Source organism: Dendrobates tinctorius, unplaced genomic scaffold (genome assembly GCF_039654945.1).
Source record: "Dendrobates tinctorius isolate UK_male_01 unplaced genomic scaffold, ASM3965494v1 ptg000321l, whole genome shotgun sequence".
Lineage (NCBI taxonomy): Eukaryota > Metazoa > Chordata > Amphibia > Anura > Dendrobatidae > Dendrobates > Dendrobates tinctorius.
In genome coordinates this window covers 405,500-427,852 of record NW_027361988.1, presented here as the reverse complement: position 1 = coordinate 427,852, position 22,353 = coordinate 405,500, and the positions used below count along the sequence as shown (strand labels likewise).

The 22,353-nt window shown below is 44.0% G+C and overlaps 2 protein-coding genes and 1 long non-coding RNA gene across 3 annotated transcripts in view; 1 reads left to right on the top strand and 2 right to left on the bottom strand.

Annotated features, from left to right (window-relative positions):
* Positions 1 to 22,353, bottom strand: part of LOC141073990 (uncharacterized) — a 344,900-nt gene that overhangs the window by 182,885 nt on the left and 139,662 nt on the right. The gene's annotated exons all lie outside the window — the stretch shown is intronic.
* The window catches only part of LOC141073949 (uncharacterized), a 101,394-nt gene that overhangs the window by 75,309 nt on the left and 3,732 nt on the right, over positions 1 to 22,353 (bottom strand). The gene's annotated exons all lie outside the window — the stretch shown is intronic.
* Positions 956 to 20,666, top strand: LOC141073950 (uncharacterized). The gene is made up of 5 exons (XM_073561479.1): positions 956 to 1,410; positions 1,493 to 1,616; positions 1,696 to 1,793; positions 1,992 to 2,082; positions 19,517 to 20,666. Exons 1-5 carry the CDS (start codon positions 1,156 to 1,158, stop codon positions 20,536 to 20,538), a joined length of 1,590 nt encoding a protein of 529 aa, XP_073417580.1. The 5' UTR covers positions 956 to 1,155; the 3' UTR covers positions 20,539 to 20,666.

Here is a 22,353-nt window from a genome sequence, read left to right as displayed (position 1 = left end):
GTATCGGAGTAACTAGGCCGCCCCATACTATCGAGTACTTGAAGGCGGGGGCATTCAGCCGAACTCTGTCACACCTTCTTAGATGTCATGCTTGCTTTCCACAGCAGCAAGGGGTTAAACTGTCAGGGTTTGTGGACAAGCCTCATCTGTGCCGTCCCTGCGGTGTACATCTATGTTCTGGGGTACAAAAAGATTAATTTCTTTTTAATAAATGTTTAACATGTTAAACATTATAAAATGTGTCTTCTGCTTTTTTCTTATTTTTTTCTTCTTACAAGAATTGTTGGCGCCAATTTTCTTTAGAAACATTTTAATATCGGCTTTTTCTGGAGTTTTTCTTGTAATATAGGAAAGCCTAAGGCCAGAAATAATCCCCATAAATCACTGTACATGGAGACTTTGCGATCAGATCATTTCTGTCCGCGTTGATTGTGGAAACTAAAAATCTTTTCTAAAAGCCTCAAACTTCTGTGTGTGACTCAGAGCTGAGATCTAACGTGAGAGAAGATTCCAGTGCGGGGAAGACGGGAAACCTTCATATAGACGGCCGGTGGGGATGGAGTCAGTGACCGACTCTGGCCAAATCTGTCTCTAGAGCCGTAGTAGAAGATGAAGATGTCGTCCTCATCATGAAGGAGTTATTTCTCATGTCGCGTGTAATGAATATCTCCTGCAGTATTGCTAATGCCGATTCCAGTGTCGGTAATGAGACGAGAATTAGCGTTATGGAAGATGAGTCTATGAGGAACGTGTTCAGCTGCCGACTCCGAGGAGGAAACTGCTTGTTGTCTGTGGCCTAAATATATAGGTTTTATTAGTAGATGTCAGGGAAGAAAACTAAACCCAGTAAGATAATAAATCTCCTCATATGTTTCCCTTATTATCTCTAGTAATTGTATTATTACACAGGATTCTTATGGTGTTACATCGGATCATCTTCTTCTCATTCGGGTCTCTACAATATCGGATCCTCTCAGTGAAGATCTTCTACAAAAGAGAATTTTCCTGATTTACCCATCAAGGATGGATATGGACAGAGACAAGATGGCGGAGAGGATGTTACACCTCACCCTAGAGATCCTCTTCCGGCTCACTGGAGAGGTGAGAGATTCTGATGACGTCACATTACATCATTCTTATCTATGGGAATAACAGATGGACAGAACTGGAGAGGTGAGGACTCTGGAAATGTCTGGAGTGAGATTTATTAATGTGTCTCTCCATAACCAGGATTACACAGTGGTGAAGAAGACCTCTAGTGATCGCTGTCAGGACCCTGTGTCTGAGGGATGGGGAAGACCACTGAACCCAATCACGGGGCCTCCACCTCACCCCCTGATCCGTGAGGACATCAATGACCAGAAGATCCTAAAACTCACCTACAAGATGATTGAGCTGCTGACTGGAGAGGTGACACTGCTGGGAATGCTGGGACATTATACAGTAACACTATGAAGAGATCGGGTGGATGACGTATCATTGTGTGTGTCAGGTTCCTATAAGGTGTCAGGATGTTGCTGTCTATTTCTCCATGGAGCAGTGGGAGTATTTAGAAGGACACAAAGATCAGTACAAGAACGTCATAATGGAGGTTCCCCAGCCCCTCACATCTCCAGGTAATAGACAGGACTAAATACGGCCTATAATTATCTGTATGTAGAGAATGAATTCAGTCCCTGTATGTGTTTCCTCCAGATCTATCCAGTAAGAGGACAACACCAGAGAGATGTCCCCGTCCTCTTCTTCCACAGGACTGTAACCAAGAAGATCCCAGTGCTCCTCAGGATCATCAGGTAGATGGAGAGAAGGTGTCAGGAGATCTCCCCTATGATGTGTAGACGGCTGTGAAGGTCTTGTGCTCAGTCTTGTTTTATCCACCAGTATTATATGTTTTATTCTTGTGTAATGAGAACGGTGGAGATGGCAGGATTAGAGCTGATCATAGATGGGACTTCTCCATCTGTCGGTGACTTTTACAATATTTGTTTCAGGTTGAAGATCTGACCCATATTAATACTACAGAGACATATGTGAGGGGTGATGAGTGGTGTAAAGAGGAGATTCCCACATATGACTACCCAGGTGAGTAGTAACCACTAAATGCAGAAACTTCACAGATTCCTCTCAGTCACCGGCTGTGGCTGCTTTATCGGTGGTGTAGTCGGGTGTTGTGAGTTCATTTTCCCCTTCACCATTGAGGTCTGATGAACTCCCTCTTCTGGTGAAGGAAGGTAGTGAGGCTGATTACCAAGCACCTGAGCAGGTAGATGATGACTGGGTGACAGGAATTGCTGACTGGATATAAGGCAGCCGACGCCCTTCTGCCTTGCTGTGATTTCTCTAAGGGATTCTAGGAGACCAGTCTGATTCCTGCTCCTCAAAAGCTAAGTTTTCTGCTCTGCTTTTTGCATTTGTGTTTTGGTTTTGTTTTGCCTTGTTTTTCTGGATTTCTGCCATTCCCTGCTGGGGTGAGCTGAATTCCTTTTTGTCTTTTTGCTCTGTCTTCAGAAAATACCTGAGTACTGATATAGTCTTTTTGAAGCCTAGCGTCTTCAGGGCTTTTTTCCCTATCAGTCTGTTGGCTCTTGTTTTGATAGGGTTTTTGCGGATTGCAGACAGCAGCTTTTCTATCCTGTCCTATTTAGTTAGCTTGGGCCCCATCATTTGCTCAGCCTATCTTTCTATCTGTGTTAGTGTTTTTTCATCTTGCTTCACCTTCATTATATGTTGGGGGCTGCCTATTGCTTTGGGGTCTGCTCTGGGGCAGTTTAGATTTCCCTTTCTGTCTTTAGGCTATTTAGTTCTCCGGCTGTGATCGAGGGGTCTAGGGCACCGTAGGAACCCCCCACAGCTACTGCTAGTTGTTGTTGATAGGTTCAGGGGTCTGCAATCCGATAGCTGCCAACTTCTCTGGGTTTCTGGACTTAGCTAGTATTTCTGTTTTTGCCTCCTACGGTGACTCATTCATAACAGTCGGGCCATATTACCAAGATCACCATTTTGCCTCTAGACCACAACATTCTCCTCCACCCAAAACTGTTCAAATGACTTTGCGTATTGAAAGATTGAAAGCCCTATTCTATAGAACGTACGACCTGGAGGATCCACCTACCTCCTGGGATTAGTGTGAGGTTGATACCTTAAAGCGAGATCTATATGATTGCTCGTACCTGACCCAATATAGGCCGAGTGCGCGCTTATAGAGTCACACTGAGCTCAGAGTTAGATGTCTACTCCTTTCTTAGTAAAGGCTTGCACACAACTAAAGTTTATTCTCAAGACAAAGATACAGGAAATGGGTGTCACACCATCTTCTGAGTAGCCAGTGTCAGTCTATGATAGGTCCATTTCAGCTTCACTTCCACATATGGTATCCAGTATCTCAGCTTCTGCATTCTAAGAATTCCTTCCGGGGTGTTGTCTGAAGACACAGATGCCATCTTGGTACACCATATCTGAACTGACTTGTATAAGGTTTAATAATTGATTTCATTAGCCATTCTCTCCTTCACATTAGGAGACGCTGACCGTTACCTGCCCAGATCTGTAACTATAAAGCCAAATGACAGCGTACGTAGAATGTGCTGACAAGATAGAAAATCACTTGGAGAAAAATCTTATGCTGGGCCTGTAAGAGAAAGCGGAGGGTAATGATGCTGTTGGCTTCCTAGATCCCTGAGATCTTATCGGATGAATCTTCTCTCCCTTCTGTGCTGCTGAATGTCTCATGGTCCCTACAAGACGAGGTCCAGTCTTTCTGGCCAAACTTCCCTTTTATGAGCGACAGCAGTAAATGTGCAGTGAGGCCAAGTGTGAATTTCTGACCAATAACAGCAGAGTTTCCCTTTATCCTGACTTTTCCATTTGTATTAAAACCAACTAACTTCAAGGAGGATTGTGAGAATCTCCAGGACAAACATTCCACCTGTGCCATGATAGATCTCTAAGCTGTGCGTGGCTGAGGGCTGTAATATACATTTATTCCCGCCTGCAGGAGATGTGTTGGCTCCAGCCCTGGTGTCATGGAGTCACTCCACGTCATACATTACATTGTTTCTGATCCTAAGGAATTCAGATTACTGCACAATCTCTCCTGAAATGGGGAGCAATATTATTCTCTCTAGTCAGGAGTCATAGTAGCTCCAATGGTCCACCATAAATGAGGGCCACTCAGGTTTACTGTTGTTTAACCCCTTAACGTCCAAGGATGGACACAGTCCATCATGGCAGGATGTCCGTTCCCGCACCATGACAGACTGTGTCCGTCCTGCATTTAAACTGTCACTGCATGTAAAAACAGACAGCTGACAGGCATGGGCAGAGGTGCGGGGAACCATGCCGTAAGTCCCCGCACCCAAAACGCTGTGATTGGTCAGTCAGTCTGACTGACCAATCACAGAATGATCAGGCAGAAGATGCTGAAATTTCAACATCTACCACTCAGTCAGTGCAGGAGCTCAGCGCTGCCGGTGGCTGAGCTTCCTGCACTAACTGCCAGGAGCGGCATCCGTGTCCGCCCCTGGCTGTTAACCCCCTGATTCCTGCGATTGCAGAGTTCAGGGGGGAGGCAGAGGGTCGGGGGCTCCCTCTGCCTTCAGATCGGCAGCCCCGCGATGTAATCGCAGGGCCCGATCTCTGCCGTGATGACTCACAGCATGGTCTCAGAAGCTTTCTCCATAGGTATAATACATTGCAATGCTGGAGCAGTACAATGCATTATACCTGCAGCCAAATTAAAAAAAAAGTGAAAATCCCATAAAGGGACAAGGTAAAAAAATTAAAAAAAAAAAAAAAATAATAAAATAATTAAAAAAAATCCCCTAATACATAAATCAGAATAGAAAGCGATCAAAAAACATCATGTGCCCGAAAATGGTACCAATAAAACCGTCGCCCCGCAAAAAGCAAGCCCTCACATAACTATGTGGGCCAAAATATGGGAAAATTATAACCCTCAAAATACAGTGATGCAAAAACTTCTTACAAAAAAGCGTCTTTTAGTGTGTGACAGAAGTTAAACATGAAAAAGGATATAAATCTGTTATCGCTGTAATCGCACCCACCCGAGGAATAAAGTCGCCATATCACTAATACCGTACGAGGAACGGCGTAAAAATACAGCCAATTCTTCACCATTTGTGGATTTGTTCATTCTGCCTCCCAAAGATCGCAGTAAGGCGATCACAGTGGTTTATCCCACATATGGAGTATCAGAGTACTCAGGACTAATTGCACAACAACTTTTGGTATTCTATTTCACCTGTTACCCTTGGGAAAATAAAAATTTAGGGGCAAAAAGATCATTTTTGTGTTAAAAAAAAATATGATTTTTAATTTTACGTTATTAACTTCTGTGAAGCCCTTGGGGGTTCAAAGTGCTCACCAGTGTCACCACACATCTAGATAAGCTCTTTGGGGGGTCTAGTTTCCAAAATGGGGTCACTTGTGGGGGGTTTCCACTGTTTGGGCACATCAGGGGCTTTCCAAACGCAACATGGCGCCCGATCTGAATTCCAGCCAATTTTGCATTGAAAAAGTCAAATGGTGCTCCTTCCCTTCCAAGCTCTGTCATGCGCCCAAACAGTGATTTACCCACACATATCAGGTATCAGCGTACTCAGGACAAATCGCTCAATAACTTTTGGGGTCCTGTTACAGTTAGGAAAATAAAAATTGGGGGTGAAAAGATTTTTTTTGGAAAAAATATGATTTTTTAATTTTATGGCTCTTTGTTATAAACTTCTGTGAATTCCTTGGGGGTTCAAAGTGCTCACCACACATCTAGATAAGTTCTTTGGGGGGTCTAGTTTCCAAAATGGGGTCAATTAAGGGGAGTTTCCACTGTTGAGGTACATCAGGGGCTCTCCACGCGTGACATGGCATCCCCTCTCGATTCCAGCCAATTTGACATTCAAAACCCCAAATGATGCTCCTTCCCTTCTGCCGTGCGCCTAAAGATTGGTCTTCCTCCACACATGGGATATTGATATACTCAGGAGAAATTACACAACACATATTGTGGTTCATTTTCTCTTGATGCCCTTGACAAAATAAAAAAAAATTGTGTTTGAATTAAAATCTTTGGGAAAAAGAGTTAAATGTTCATTTTTTCCTTCCACGTTGCTTCAATTATTGTGAAACACCTGAAGGGTTAATAAATTTCTTGAATGTGGTTTTGAGCACGTTGAGGGGTGCAGATTTTAGAATGGTGTCACTTTTGGGTATTTTCTGCCATATAGACCCCTCAAACTCACTTCAAATTTGAGGTGGCCCCTAAAAAAATGGGTTTGTAAATTTTGTTAGAAAAATGAGAAATCGCTGGTCAACTTTTAACCCTTATAACTTCCTAACAAAAATAAATTATGTTTCCAAAATTGTGCTGATGTAAAGTAGACATGTGGGAAATGTTATTTATTAACTATTTTGTGTGACATCACTCTCTGATTTAAGGGCATAAAAATGAAATGTTTTAGGAATTGCAAAATTTTCAAAATTTTTGACAAATCTCCATTATTTTTAATTTCATAAATAAAAAATTAAGGAAAGAAAGCGCCCATAGGGCGATAAAAGTAATTTTTTGGGTGACAATACATGGTTAGTGCACTCACCGTTACAGGTTGTGAACAGTCACAACCCCTTGCAGAATGTGAAAGGAACCAGTGGTCGCTGCAGACTCCTGTAGATACCAATGTCACAAAGGAGGAAGAAAAAGACCGAGTTTTTCAATGTATCCGCGCTGACCACACAAGGACAGAAAAATTCTTCATAGCTTTATTGTGCTGACGCGTTTCGTGGCAGATCTGCCACTTCCTCAGGGCGTTTCCACAGGAAGTGATGTCTTTTTGCATGTAATTGTGATGTCATGAAGATTTTGTTTAAAACTGCTGCTGTAACCAGATACTGTAATTCTTTGGCCCTGAGGAAGTGGCAGATCTGCCACGAAACGCGTCAGCACAATACAGCTATGAAGAATTTTTCTGTCCTTGTGTGGTCAGCGTGGATACATTGAAAAAAACCCGGTCTTTTTCTTCCTCCTTTGTGACATTTTCATAAATAAACGCATTATATCGAATAAATTTTACCACTAACATGAAGTACAAAATGTCCCGAAAAAAACATTGTCAGAATCAGTGGGATCTGTTGAAGCGTTCCAGAGTTATAGCCACATAAAGTGACAGTGGTCCGATTTCAAAATTAAGGCCTGTCATCAACCTACAAAATGGCTTGGTCCTTAAGGGGTTAATCTTTATTTGTAGTTTTCAGTTAAAGAGATTCTTGTGCTCTGGGGCGGGGCTGTGGGCGGGGCTTTATGTGGTGCTCTGATTACATATTCATCTGTATTGGCTTATGACAGGTCGCTGACCCCTCACTGACCTGCCCCCATTATTACATAATGCATATAATAGCATTGATATTATTGTTGATAATTCCTATAATATTGTGGCTATTGTGAGGCTTAGAAAAAAAATTACATCCAGCAAAATGTCACCGGCGGCGTCTGTCCAGTAGCCTCTATCTCTTACTTATAGACGCTACTGAAAGCAAAAAACACAAATATCCTGAACTAAAAGTAAAAAATATACTGCAAATAATACATAAAGGTAATAATAATGAGGGTATTTAGTAAACATAATTTTGATCAAAATAATGTACAAGCCATCCCGCCACGTCACGGCAACCCTTGTGGGACAGTCCCTACTCTAGTATTTAATACCTTTTCACTTGCCAAGTGACGTGAATGTGAATAAGGGTCGAGCGGCTGAACCACTAGTAACAGCTTAGGCCAGACTGGATGGCTTTCCCAGCTCAGAAAGAGGGCGGTCACACCCATATATGCACTGAATGCACAAATACTGAATACTAGAGTAGGGACTGTCCCACAAGGGTTGCCGTGACGTGGCGGGATGGCTTGTACATTATTTTGATCAAAATTATGTTTACTAAATACCCTCATTATTATTACCTTTATGTATTATTTGCAGTATATTTTTTACTTTTAGTGCAGGATATTTGTGTTTTTTGCTTTTCGTTTTCTCTGGTTAATGGTCATGTGTTAATATGCACTTACATTGTGCATACACATTAACTTACTTTTCTCAGTTCAGATTTGTTTTTTGTTTTTTTATATATGCTACTGCGCAGGCGCCGCCATCGCCGGTGACAATTTGCTGGATGTAATTTTTTTTCTAAGCCTCACTATAGCCACAATATTATAGGCATTATCAACAATAATATCAGTGCTATTATATGCATTATGTAATAATAGGGGCAGGTCAATGAGGGGTCAGCGAAATGTCATAAGCCAATTTATGGATTATGCCAAACTACATGTTGACAAACCACAAAGCTTCTGGGAGAATGTCCTATGGACAGATGAGACAAAAATGGAACTTTTTGGCAAGGCACATCAGCTCAGCATGTCAAGTAAAGAACACTGTCCCTACTGTGAAACATGCAGGAGGCACTGTTATGCTCTGGGGCTGCTTTGCTGCGTCTGGTGCAGGGTTTCTAGAATCTGTGCAGGGTACAATGAAATCTGAAGACTCTCAAGGGATTCTAGAGAGAAATGTGCTGCCCAGTGTCAGAAAGCTTGGTCTCAGTCGCAGGTCATGGGTCTTGTAACAGGATAAAGACAAAAAGCACACAGCTAAAAACACCCAAGAATGGATAAGAGGAAAACATTGGACTATTCTGAAGTGGCCTTCTATGAGCCCTGACCTAAATCCTATTGAGCAACTTTGGAAAGAGCTGAAACGTGTCGTCTGGAAAAGGCAACCTTCAAACACGAGACAACTGGAGCAGTTGCTCTTGAGGAGTGGGCCAAAATACCTGTCGAGAGGTGCAGAAGTCTCATTGACAGTTACAGGAATTGTTTGATTGCAGTGATTGCCTCAAAAGGTTGTGCAACAAAATATTAAACATTTCGGGCCAGAGCCTGTTTTTGCCTTCGTGACCGGTCCAATTTTTTCAATTCTGACCAGTGTCACTTTATGAGATCATAACTCTAAAAGGTTTCAACGTATCTTGGTGATTCTGAGATTGTTTTGGAAACAGAATTTTTTTTGGTAGGAAGATATAAGGGTTAAAAGTTGACCAGCGATTTCTCATTTTTACAAAATTCACAAAGCCATTTTTTATGGACCACTTCACATTTGAAGTGAATTTGAGGGGTCAATATGACAGAAAATACCCAAAAGTGACACCATTCTAAAAGTTGCACCCCTCAAGGTGCTCAAAACCACATTCAAAAAGTTTATTAACCCTTCAGGTGTTTCACAGGAATGAATGGAATGTGGAAGGAAAAAAATAAACATTTACTTTTTCCTGTCTCCCATGACGGCACACATGAGAGAGGGGATCCGCCCAGTCAGGACAGGAACCCTACTGAAGATAAAAGGGCGGTACCTCTCCCTCGCTTCAGTTGGGTTTCCTGTCCTGACAGGGACCCGTGTACTGAAGGAACACGTACCTGCCCCTCTCTTGTGCCGGCGTGGAAGAACAGGCAGGGTCCTGGGCGCCATGCGTCGGGGGAGGGAAGCACCGTCCGCGGGTCCCCAGGGGGCTCAGCATCCGAGCGGGTGCAGAAGCAGCATGGCCTGGGGTCCTGGGGCTCTGCCGTGGAGCCGCGCCGACCCTCTCCCCCTCTGCCGCATCCAGGAGCGTCAGGGAACGGCCACTTCCGGATCGCGCTCCCCTGACGTCACACGCAGGGCACGCTGGGAGGGGGCGTGCCTGCGTGACGTCGGGAGGCGGCGCCGGCAATCCAAGATGGCGGCGCCCATAGAAAATAACGCCGGCCGGCGAAAGGAGATCCCGGCGGCATGGCGGGGGGAGGGGCTGTGGGATAACCGGAGGAGGCGGAGAGTGCAGTGGATGACCACAGAAGACGCACTCATGCCCAAGGCTTCATGATGGAAGTGGGGCAAGACGAGCAGCGTCAGCAGCAGCGTCAGCAGCAGCAAGACCTCTCGCCAGATGCCAGGCCGAGCCGCCAACATACCAGGAGCAGTCGCTCAAGTGGTGGGAGCGGCAGTCATAAACGCAATCGGCATGACTCAGACGTCCAGGAGAAACGTCACGAGTGCATGTGAGGAGCCTCCGAGATCGGTACCCCTAATTGACAGCGGTGGTGAGTGATCTACGTGATTGTCACCCTTATGGTAACGGGGTTCCATTTTCTCTGTTTGATCACTAGGGGTCGAGGAAGGCCAGCAGCAAAACCAAAAATAGAGAATGCGCCCTATGTAAACACCCGCTGGCAGATCAGTGGCAGAAAGACCTCTGCGCTGACTGTATAAATAAAACTATACAGGAGGAGACCCCTGATTTGGTGACTAGCCTTAAACAGTTAATTCAACAGGAGGTGAAAGGTTCCTTAAAGGCAGCCCTTAAAAAGAAAGATAAAAGAAATCGTAGAAGAAGCTCCGATTCAGAGGCCTCGCCAAGGCAGAAGGGGCGGGAAAGATCCTTGTCCCCCTCCACCTCCTCTTCCTCTACTCAGTCCTCAGAATCCTCCTCGGACAGCGATCTAGGCGGCCGTCCATGTTTCCCAACAGAGGATGTGGAAAAACTGGTCAGAGCGATTAGGGCTACTACTTAAAAGGAAAAAGCTCCCAAATCATTAGAGGATGTAATGTTTGGAGGACTGAAGAAAAAACGAAAACGTACCTTCCCTGTAAATGATAAAATAAAAGCACTAATTGACAGGGAATGGAAAAAAACGGAGAGGTCAGGGGGCTTACCTTCCGCATCAAAGAGGAGGTATCCTTTTGAGCAGAAGGATTCAGAAGCCTGGGAAAAAGTCCCAAAAATTGATGGGGCCATAGCCAGATCCTCAAAAAAGGTATCCCTACCATTAGAGGACTCTGGCGTGTTGAAAGACCCGCATGACAAAAAAGCAGACGGTTTCCTGAAGCACATCTGGGAAGCTTCAGCAGGTGGATTGAAACCAGCGATAGCTGGTACCTGTACCGCTCGTGCCCTCATGGTCTGGCTGCAACAAATAGAGGACCAGATCAAGGATAGAGTTCCTAGGGACGAAATTCTGTCTAATTTGACACTGGTGCACGGAGCAGCGGCTTTCTTAGCAGATTCCTCTGCAGACTCCACAAGATTAACAGCTAGAGCAGCAAGCCTGTCAAACGCGGCAAGACGAGCCATGTGGCTTAAAGGGTGTCCGGGAGATTTGCCATCAAAGCATAGGTTATGTTCCATTCCATGCGATGGCCAATTCCTCTTTGAGAAAAAACTAGAAGAGATTTTGGAACATGCGGGGGATAGGAAGAAAAGCTTTCCCCGATTTCCAGGAGAACATAAAAAGCAGCCCTTTCGGAGGAGGAGATTTAACAGGGGTCGTCCCCCGGGAGATAGAAAAAGCTGGGACTTTAAAGAAAGAAGAGGATCAGGCTATATGTTTAAAGGGCCCTCCACTTCCTCCAAAAAAATCTACCCAATGACGTTGGGCCGGAGGTAGGGAGAAGGCTTTCTCTCTTTCTTTCCGCCTGGGCAAATATCTCCCCCAGTACATGGGTCCTAAATATAATCAAGGATGGCTTAAAAATAAAATTCATCCGTCCGCCCAGGCATACCTTCATAATGACACGCAGAAGGAAAGCCCAAGAGCAACAGCTGGCCCTGGAGACTGAAGTCTTGGGACTAGTGAAAAAACAAGTCCTACAGGAAGTCCCAGTGCAAGAAGAAGGAAGGGGGTTCTACTCCCCCCTCTTCTTAATACAAAAAACAGACGGCTCTTGGAGAACCATTGTCAACCTGAGGAGACTCAATCAGTGGGTAGACAATTGCTCCTTCAAAATGGAGTCAATCAACACGGCCACAAAGATCCCGTTCCAGCATTGCCTCATGGCAGTGATAGACTTAAAAGATGCCTACTATCACATCCCAATTCTTCGGGAGTATCAAAAATATTTGAGAGTAGTGCTCTATGTCCAGGGGCAGGTGAAGCACTACCAGTACGCAGCCCTTCCATTTGGCCTGTCTACAGCCCCCAGAGTATTCACTAAAGTAATGGCCGAAGTAATGTCTTTTCTGCCTTCCAGGGACATAGTGATCGTCCCATACCTAGACAACTTTCTGGTAATAGGGAGGTCGGAGTCCCACTGCACACATCAAGTGAAGGAAGTGATAGCAATTCTAGTAGGATTAGGATGGTAAACATCCCCAAGTCAAGGATAACCCCAGTAAAAGAGCAATCCTTCCTAGGGTTGATATTGGACTCCGAGCAACAACGCTGCTTCCTACCAGAGAGCAAAGTGACCAAGATAAAGGGCCTAGTTCGCACAGCAATACAAAGGCCAAATATGACACTGAGGAACGCAATGTCCCTTTTAGGCTCGTTGACATCATGCATACCCGCAGTAGCATGGGCGCAGTACCACTTAAGGCAACTACAGTGGGAAGTTCTGTCAGCACAGAAACAATTAAAAGGGCATTTAGAAGGCAAACTATGTCTCTCAGTGGCTGTAAGAGATTCCCTGCTCTGGTGGACTGTAGAAAAGAATCTAACAGCCGGTGTCCTGTGGCAAAAAACAGTTGAGGACATCATTACAACAGACGCGAGTGCCACAGGATGGGGAGCACACCTGAGATCCCACTCAATACAGGGGACCTGGTCCTCGCTAGAAAGGGATCATGGTTCAAATGTAAAAGAACTATGGGCAGTGGAAAAAGCCGTGAAACATTCCCTTCCCTTACTTCGGGGCCGCCACACCCGGGTCATGACGGACAATCAAGCAGTAGTAGCCTACATCAATCACCAGGGGGAATGAGATCTCGGGGCCTCATGCAAATATCAGATCTACTCTTCCAGCTAGCAGAACAACATCTGTTATCCATCACAGCACTGCACATAAAGGGGGCGGAAAATATACAGGCAGACTTCCTGAGTCGCAGGCACCTAAGACAAGGGGAATGGTCCCTAAACCCCCAAGTCTTCCAACAAATAGTTCAGGCCTGGGGCAAACCAGAAATAGACCTGTTCGCTACCGCACACAACCGGAAGGTCAGGAAGTTCTCACTAAACCCAAGGGAAAACCCCTTTGCAGTAGATGCCCTACAAATACCCTGGAAGTTCATCCTGGCCTATGCATTTCCCCCGATAACAATGATCCCAGTAGTGGTCAGGAAAATCAGGGAGGATCGAGCGAGAATAATTCTTATAGCTCCGTTTTGGCCGAGAAGGCCTTGGTTCTCCCTTCTGAAGCTCATGTCAGTGACAGATCCATGGATACTACCGGAGATTCCAGACCTGCTCTCCCAGGGACCAGTGGTCCACTCTCAGGTGAAGGGCTTCCATCTAGCAGCCTGGAATTTGAGAGGGTGCTACTGAGTCGCCAGGGATTCTCTCCAGGGTTAGTCTCCACCCTGTTGAAAAGTAGGAAACCTATAACATCCCAAATCTACGATAGAACGTGGAAAAAGTTCCTAGACTTCCTGGGGAACCCTTGGGGGATGTAGCGCCAGTGGGACCTATCCTAGAGTTCTTACAGTCGGGGCTATAACTGGGGTTAGCCACTAACACACCCAAAGTTCAAGTCTCAGCTTTGGGGGCCCTATATAACTGCAACTTAGCAGCCAATAGGTGGGTGTCTCGATTCATAAAGTCCTGTGGCAGGTCAAGGCCGGTCATTATCCCAAAGATACCACCCTGGGACCTCAACCTAGTCTTAGAGGCCTTAACAAAGACCCCTTTGAACCACTACTAGAACTGTCACCAAAGCTACTTACACTTAAAACTGTCTTACTGGTAGCCTTAACATCAGCCCGAAGAGTCAGCGACCTTCAAGCTCTGTCTATATGTCCTCCATATACACAGATCTTGGAGGACCGAGTGGTTCTAAGACCAGACCCCGCCTATCTCCCCAAGGTAGTCCAAAAGTTTCATAGGACTCAGGAGATCTCCTTGCCAGCGTTCTGTAACAATCCTAGAAACCCTGGGGAGCAAGAGTTCCATACATTAGATGTAAGAAGAGCCATATTACAATATATGTCAGTAACTAGTCAGTGGAGGAAAGATCAGTCCCTTTCTGTAGCCTTTCAGGGTAGTAGAAAAGGGCACGGGGTAGCTAAGAGTACCATTGCCAGATGGATCAGGGAGGCCATTATGTTATCCTACTCCGCAAGTGGCGCTCCGGTTCCAGAAGGCATCAAGGCTCACTCCACCAGAGCCGTGGCTACCTCCTGGGCAGAGAAGGCTGAGGTATCAATTGAACAAATTTGTAAAGCCGCTACTTGGTCCTCACCTTCCACCTTTTTTAAGCACTACTGACTTGATCTGACTTCCTCTACTGACCTAACCTTTGGTAGAAGGGTGCTGCAAGCGGTGGTCCCTCCCTAAGGTGTCTTATTCTACAAAAGTCTCATGTGTGCCGTCATGGGAGACGGGAAAACACCAAGGTTACTTACCGGTAGCCGGTTTTTCCGGAGCCCATGACGGCACCTGTATATTCCCCCCTTTTCACTCCTTTGGTGTGCACTATAGTTTGGGTGTTTTTTTAGTTAGATATAATGTGGTGATAGTTTTACCATGTGTACTAACCCGGGGGGCCTCTCATGCTCTGTAAACCAACTGAAGCGAGGGAGAGGTACCGCCCTTTTATCTTTAGTAGGGTTCCTGTCCTGACTGGGCGGATCCCCTCTCTCATGTGTGCCGTCATGGGCTCCGGAAAAAACGGCTACCGGTAAGTAACCTTGGTGTTTCTTTCACAAAAATTTTCATTTAGACCTAATTTTTTTTACTTTCGCTAGGGTAACAGGAGAAAATGGACTATACATTTTGTTTTGCAATTTCTCCTGAGCATGCCGATACCCCATATGTGGGGATAACTACTGTTAGGGTGCATGGCAGGGCTCGGAAGGGAAGGCGCGCCATTTGATTTTTTGAATGTAAAATATGCTGTAATAATTAGCAGATGCAATGTTGCGTTTGGAGAGCCCCTGATGTGCCTAAACAGTGGAAACCCCCAATAAGTGACCACATTTTGGAGACTAGACCCCCAACTTATCTAGATGTGTAGTGGGCTTTTTGAACCCCCAAGTGCTTCACAGAAGTTAATTACGTAGAAACGTGAAAACAAAAAATCATATTTTTTCCCAAAAAAAAAAAAAGATCTTTTCGCCCTCCATTTTTTTTTTCCAAAGGGTAACAGGAGAAATTGGACTCCAAAAGTTGTTGTGCAATTTGTCCTGAGTATTCTGACACCCCATATGTGGGGGTAAACCACTGTTTATGCTCATGGCAGAGCTCGGAAGAGAAGGAGCGCTATATTGAAGTGCAGATTTTGCTGGAATGCTGGAATTGTTTGTGGGTGACATGTTACATTGTCAGAGCCCCTGAGGTGCCAGAACAGCATAAGCCCCCAAAAGTGACTGCATTTTACCAAATACTTCCCTGAACGAACTCTAGTGTAGTGAGCATACTGACACCACTGCTGTTCCATAGAAAATTATACCATTGGGCAGTGAAGAAAAAACAATTATATTTTTACCACTAAAATGTTTTATCTCCAGATTTTACATTGGAAAATAGGTAGATAGGTAAATGGTCACTACACCCATAGATGAATTCGCAGAGGGGTGTCATTTCCAAAATTGGGGTCACTTCAGGAGGGATTCTGCCGTTATGGCACTTTGGAGAGCTGCTAAGTGCCAGAACAACAGAATCCTCCCTCAAGTGACCCCATTTTCGTAATGACACCACTCTGTGAATTCGTCTATGGATATAGTGACCATTTTCACTACATGGATGATTTCCAGAAACTCGTAGTGGAAGTTTCAAGCAAAAATTGCAAAAATGTCATTGTAGTGCCCAATATATTGTGCCCAGCTTGTGTCTCTGGAGACCTCCCCCCACCTACCCCCGGAAATTGTTAAGTCAGCTCTACTCAAATGTGTCTGTCACTAAACAATCCAAATGCTTGATTGTCAAAACAGTTCAAAAACGTGGTTCTGTGTGGAAGATTGTAAAGCCGTCATGGAGGCATAAGGCTGGCAGTGATGGGCATTGTGGGTAATAATAGCGGGTATCATGCCTCATTCCTCTCTAGGAACATACACGACATCTTCTCTGGGGGTTCTTTCTTGTTTCAGTTACTGGGATGAGTGCAATAAAATGTCGCTCAGTGAGTCTTCTGACATCTTCAGATTCTAAAGGATTGGCGGGGACAAAATTTTCAAAGAAGATTTTCAGTGACCTTTTCCTGATAATCAAGGAAAGTATCTGCATTTCCTGCTTTTTTGTATAAGACAAAAGAATTATACTTGGCCACCTGAAACAACTAAATTACTAACTTTTTATACCAGATATATGATTTTCTTGATAACTGGTGTTACAGAACCACTCAGCACCCAGAATATGTTGTGCAGTTATATGTATATATAATAGGTTCCATGTGAGATGCATGTCCCTAATGTATCAGCAGTGTCCGCCCTCCCCCCACCTTTGTAATTTACACAGTAAATATCCGCAGGCTCCGGCCACCTGCGGCTTTTGTAATGCATGTCTGGCCTGACGCTTGTCTATTGGCCGGCCCTCTGTATCTGTGTGATATATTCTGTGTCCTGTGAGTAAAGTGTTGTCAGACTGGAAATATATGGAGAAGCAGTGATCTTTTATATGCGCCCATGCACTCAGAGGAATTCCAGCCAGCGCCATTCATTCAGACTCCAGCCAACGCAGAGCGGACCTCTGAAAACACGGGGTGGTACTGAAAGAGGTACTCCAGCTTGGTAGACCCCGTTACACCTGGTATGGCTGTAGAACCTGATCTGCAAGGTCCACACCCCCATATATTTGTTGTAGTCAATGACAGACACAGGTTTTGGAGTAGTGGATCCCTGTTGGTCTGCAGTGGCCCTTGTGGCATCTGTGTGGATCGAGCGCAGGATAAAAATATCTTTTTTATCCTTATACTTAAGGACAAGCAGCTCTCCATTACGTAAAGTCCCTGACTGCCCCTTTCGGAACTTTTTGTTGGCCAATGATTGTGGAAACCCCTGACGGTTTTTGCAAATGGTCCCACAAGCCCCTATGTTATGTTCAACCAGACTTTTAAATAGAGGTATGCTGGTGTAGTAGTTGTCAACATACAGATTGTAGCCTTTTTGTAAAAATGGAGTTATTAGCTCCCAAATGATTTTTCTAGATGTTCCCAGATAAGTAGGGCCTCCTGGTGGGTTTAGTTGGCTCTCTTTCCCCTCATAAATGTGAAAAGCTGATGTGTATCCAGTTGAACTCTCGCACATTTTATAGAGCTTTATTCTGAACCTTGCCCTCTTAGAAGGAATAAATTGCTTGAGGTGCAGTCTTCCTTTGAATTTTACAAGGGACTCATCAATGGAAATGTTTTCTGTTGGGGTGTAGAGCTTTAAGAACAAGAACTTTTCTGTCATGTCTGTGATGATGGGTCTGATTTTGAATAGTCTGTCATGTTCTGGGGCATCTCTGGGCAGGCATTGACTATTGTCATTAAAATGCCAAAATCTCATGAGCATTTCATAACGGGTCCTAGGAAGAACAGCAGAAAACATAGGGGTGGCTTGAACAGGGCGATAGGACCGAATGCTTGCTTTCCCCATAGGGAATGTAAGTTCTAAAAAATTTTTCATTTCTAGGATATTAGTTGGTTCCATAAATTTGACCTAGCATAATAAGATCGTGGATTCTGGCTGATGAATTGCTTATTTCTGAGTCATCACTGTCGCTGCTACTAAAGCCCTCGAAATCCACATCACCATCTGACACTGCACTTTCTTCGCTGTCAGAACATAAAAGTGCATAAGCCTCCTCTGCACTATAATACTGACGGGCCATTTTATTCCTTTTTATTTTTTTTTCCGGAAAAAGAAAACTGTGTAGTGACTGACTGACGTGACCAAATTATTGGGGAGACAATTGAGAAAAGCCTAATTCTTTAGCCTAACCCTAACTTTAGAATAAACCCTAACTTTAGCTTAACAGTAACCCTAACTTCAGCCTAACAGTAACCATAACCCTAACTTTAGCCTAACAGTAACCCTAACAGCAACCCTAACTTTAGCCTAACAGTAACCCTAACCCTAACAGTAACCCTAACTTTAGCCTAACAGTAACCCTAACAGCAACCCTAACTTTAGCCTAACAGTAACCCTAACTTTAGCCCCTACATTAACCCTAACAGTAACCCTAACTTTAACCCCAACCCTAACCCTAATAGTAACCCTTACTTTAGCCTAACAGTAACTCTAACTTTAGCCTAGCAGTAACTCTAACTTTAGCCCCTACACTGACCCTAACTATAGCACTAACCCTAACCAGCCTTACCTGTCAGCAGCACTTGTAACACTGTTTCTCCTCTAATCTCTCTCTGACAGGAGATCTGAGGAGAAACAGCGGTTTTATGAGGCAGATCACCCGGGAAAGTTCACTGCTACAACAAACTTTCCTAGTGACTTGTCTCATTGGCTGGTGTGACGCTGACGTCATCAGGTCCTGAAGCAATCAGGTCTCAATAGGTCGGGGGTCACAGGAAGCATTGTGCCGCGGAATCCCCTCGTTACAAGGTACGTTGGGGTCCTGATGAGCACAAAACCACTGACCATAGACAAACGTCGGCATTGCACAAAGCCCTGCTAGCGCCGACGTTTATCTACCGTTGGCAGTCATGAAGCGGTTAAGTTAAGGGTACCATAATTTCTGTCCAGGCCTATTTCATGAGGTTTATATTTTTTTAATTCTGTGGAAGCCTGGTTGGAAAGCAATGTCTGACTTTCGTTTCTTCATTTTCATAGATTTTTTATTTATTATTACATTCATCAGATTCAAGTTATTTCTGTGACCATTGTGGGTTTTTCTGTCATTAAACGAGGGGTACCAACAATTTAGACCACATGTGTAGGAGGAGTGAATATTTTGACTCCACATTCACTTTCCAGAAATTAACACGCAGTGGATGTTGGAGAGTGAAAATTACACATCTGCCATTTTATTACCCAGCACATAGTGCCCAGATTGTGCTCCAGGAGACACCGCAAATTAAGTGGGTTCTTCTCTCTATAATATTGCTAAATACAGGGATCCTAAATGTTGTTTGCGCACACTGCAAGACTCCGAAGTGAGAGCGGATTTTGCTGGATTGGTTTATAGAAACCTTGTTGCTTTTCAGCAGCCTTTGAGCCACTAATAGTGTGGGAACCTCTGTTTTTCCATTGACAGATGATGGACCTGAGTGGGGACTTGTTTTTTGTGAGATGAGAATTGGTATTCTTTTCGCCTACATAACATTGATTGGTTTCTTTTTTATTCGATATTTGGGAGGCAGAATGAACAAACAGTTGAACACCGCACACTACTGGCTCATCCAACAAGGTTTTCTATTAGACTGTGAACTGTCATTGTCTTGGTAAATGATTAAAGTTTTTACATAGCTTGCCATTTTTATGGACAGTTTAAGTAGAAGTGTTCAAAAATATAAAACTCAAGGATATTTTAATACAAAATAATAATTGTTTTTTATCTTAGCAGATGACTGTATCAGGAGATCAGAGGGACAGCTGACATCTTCAATTGTTAAATCTGATGATCTTGAAATCCTACAAGATACAACTGAAGTGAATGCCATTACTCCAGATATATCATCATCCATTCACAGCAAAGATCTGTCATCTGATCCTATGAAACAGGTCCCATCTTCTGATTCATTACTGACTACTAAGGAAAATCAAACTCACAAAAGAGGCATTAAAATACAAACTGCTCCTAAAGCAATGGAGGAATTTTCCTGTTCAGAATGTGGGAAATGTTTTTACCATAAAGGGAATCTTACGCTACACCAAAGAACCCACACAGGGGAGAAGCCTTTTTCATGTTCAGAATGTGGGAAATGTTTTAACCGTAAAGGGAATCTTGAGCAACACCAAAGAACCCACACAGGGGAGAAGCCTTTTTCATGTTCAGAATGTGAGAAATGTTTTAACCATAAAGGGACTCTTGAGCAACATCAAATAACCCACATAGGGAAGAAGGCTTTTTCATGTTCAGAATGTGAGAAATGTTTTAACCAGAAATTATATTTGGTTAATCACCAGAGAACTCACACAGGGGAGAAGCCTTTTTCATGTTCAGAATGTTGGAAATGTTTTAACCAGAAAGCGCTTCTTGTTAGACATCAGATAACTCACACAGGGGAGAAGCCTTTTTCATGTTCAGAATGTGGGAAATGTTTTAACCGTAAAGGGACTCTTAAGCAACACCAAATAACCCACACAGGGAAGAAACCTTTTTCATGTTCAGAATGTGGGAAATGTTTTAACCATAAATCAAATTTGGTTAATCACCAGAGAACTCACACAGGGGAGAAGCCTTTTTCCTGTTCAGAATGTGGGAAATGTTTTAACCAGAAAGCGCCTCTTGTTAGACATCAGAGAACTCACACAGGGGAGAAGCCTTTTTCCTGTTCAGAATGTGGGAAATGTTTTAACCAGAAAGCGCTTCTTGTTAGACATCAGAGCAGTCACACAGAGGAGAAGCCTTTTTTATTTTCTTAATGTGGGAAATATTTTACTTGGATATCAAGTGTTAATAAATATCAGAGATGTCACATAGGGGAGAAGCCTTTTTTTATATTTATAATGTTCGAATAGTTTAAACCAAAATTGAATCTTCTTAAATGGGTTGTCTCTTGTCATTCCTCATGTTTGCTGACAAAAGGATAAAACTAAACTTTATTAATTCCAAATGTAAAACTATACCCATAATTCACCCCCTGAAGGTAAGACAGTAGGTGACTAATAAATAAATCATGTGCCCCACAGTTCAGTATATAGGGTGAGGTGACGTATAAACACTCGCTCTCCAAGCCTCTCATTTCTACGGGTTTCACCGTCCTCACCAAAGGCGACTCATCAGGAGACTCTTTAATATTGACCTATATTCAAGCGAGAATCTGGCCAAAAAAAACTAAAATCATGTTATCCGAAGCAGTCAGAAAACTAGCCACATATTGGCAGATCCCAGACCTCAAACTATATACTTCATAAGTATATAAGCCCCTCCAGTGTCAGGAATAGATAGTATGTGACAATACAGTATAATTCTTGTGTTTTCTCCTATAGGGACTGCCCTAGTTTGGTAATGTAACTGCTGATAATTAGTAGTGCAGACAAATTGTCCTAGACTAAACTCAGTCTTCAGTCGGCCCAATATGTACCACTCAGGGAAAACTTACCTGCTCCAAAGATCATTAGCAGCTTCTAACTAATGGCCATGCTGCTGTCTGTCAGGGAATGAGTGCAATATCGTTGTAAAGACTAGGGATATGTGCAATCATAATGTCTGGGAGATCTGTGCCATTATTTAGTATGAATATGGAAATTATCTCTGAAAGGTAAGTGTTCCCTGAGTGGTATATACGGTATTGTCACATACTATCTATTCCTGACACTGGAGTGGCTTATAAACTTACACAGTATATAGTTTGAGGTCTGGGATCGGCCAATATGTGGCTAGTTTTCTGATTGTTTCGGTTAACATGATACATGATTTTAGGGTTTTCTTCGTCTAGTCCCACTTAAATATTGATCAATAATAAATAGTCTTCTGATGAATGAATGAATCCAATGAATATTCATTTCTCTTAAGCAGTGGCACACGTGACCACCGGTAGCAGCAGGAAGCCAGTGGCTGACACTGCGCGCTACTGAAGAGGAATGAATGCTCACTGCTCTCTGTGCGCACAGTCCCAGCGAGTACTCCGGCAGCTGTGCTCTGCTTGTGAGCAATGCATGTCGTCCCTGCCATGTGCTGCTTACAAGCATAAAGCAGTTGCTGGCACCGGAGCAGACGCTGCGAGGGAGCGCCTGTAGGTAAGTGTAATATTTTGTGTTTTGTTTTTTTTTTAATGTTTTCTGATGGGGCCATGCATACCAGGATGGGGGTGGTGGCCAATTATAAGGATTGCGCCATGCATATCAGGACTGAGATGGGGGTCAATCATACCAGAATAGGGATGGGGCCCTGCATACCAGGATAAGATGGGGGCCCTGTATACCAGGTAGGGATGGGGCCATGCATACTAGTATAGGGATGAGAGTGATAATTCCTGCCAGGATAGGGATGAAGGGCCATGCATACCAGGATAAGGATCAAGGGCCATGCATACCAGGATAGGGTTGATGGGCCATGCATACCAGGGTAGGGATGAGGAGCCATGCATACCAGGATAGGGATGAGGGGGCCATGCATACCAGGATAGAGATTAGGGGGTCACGCATACCAGGGTAGGGATGAGGGAGCCATGCATAACGGGTAGGGATGAGGGGGCATGCATTCCAGGGTAGGGATAAGGGATCCATGAATACCAG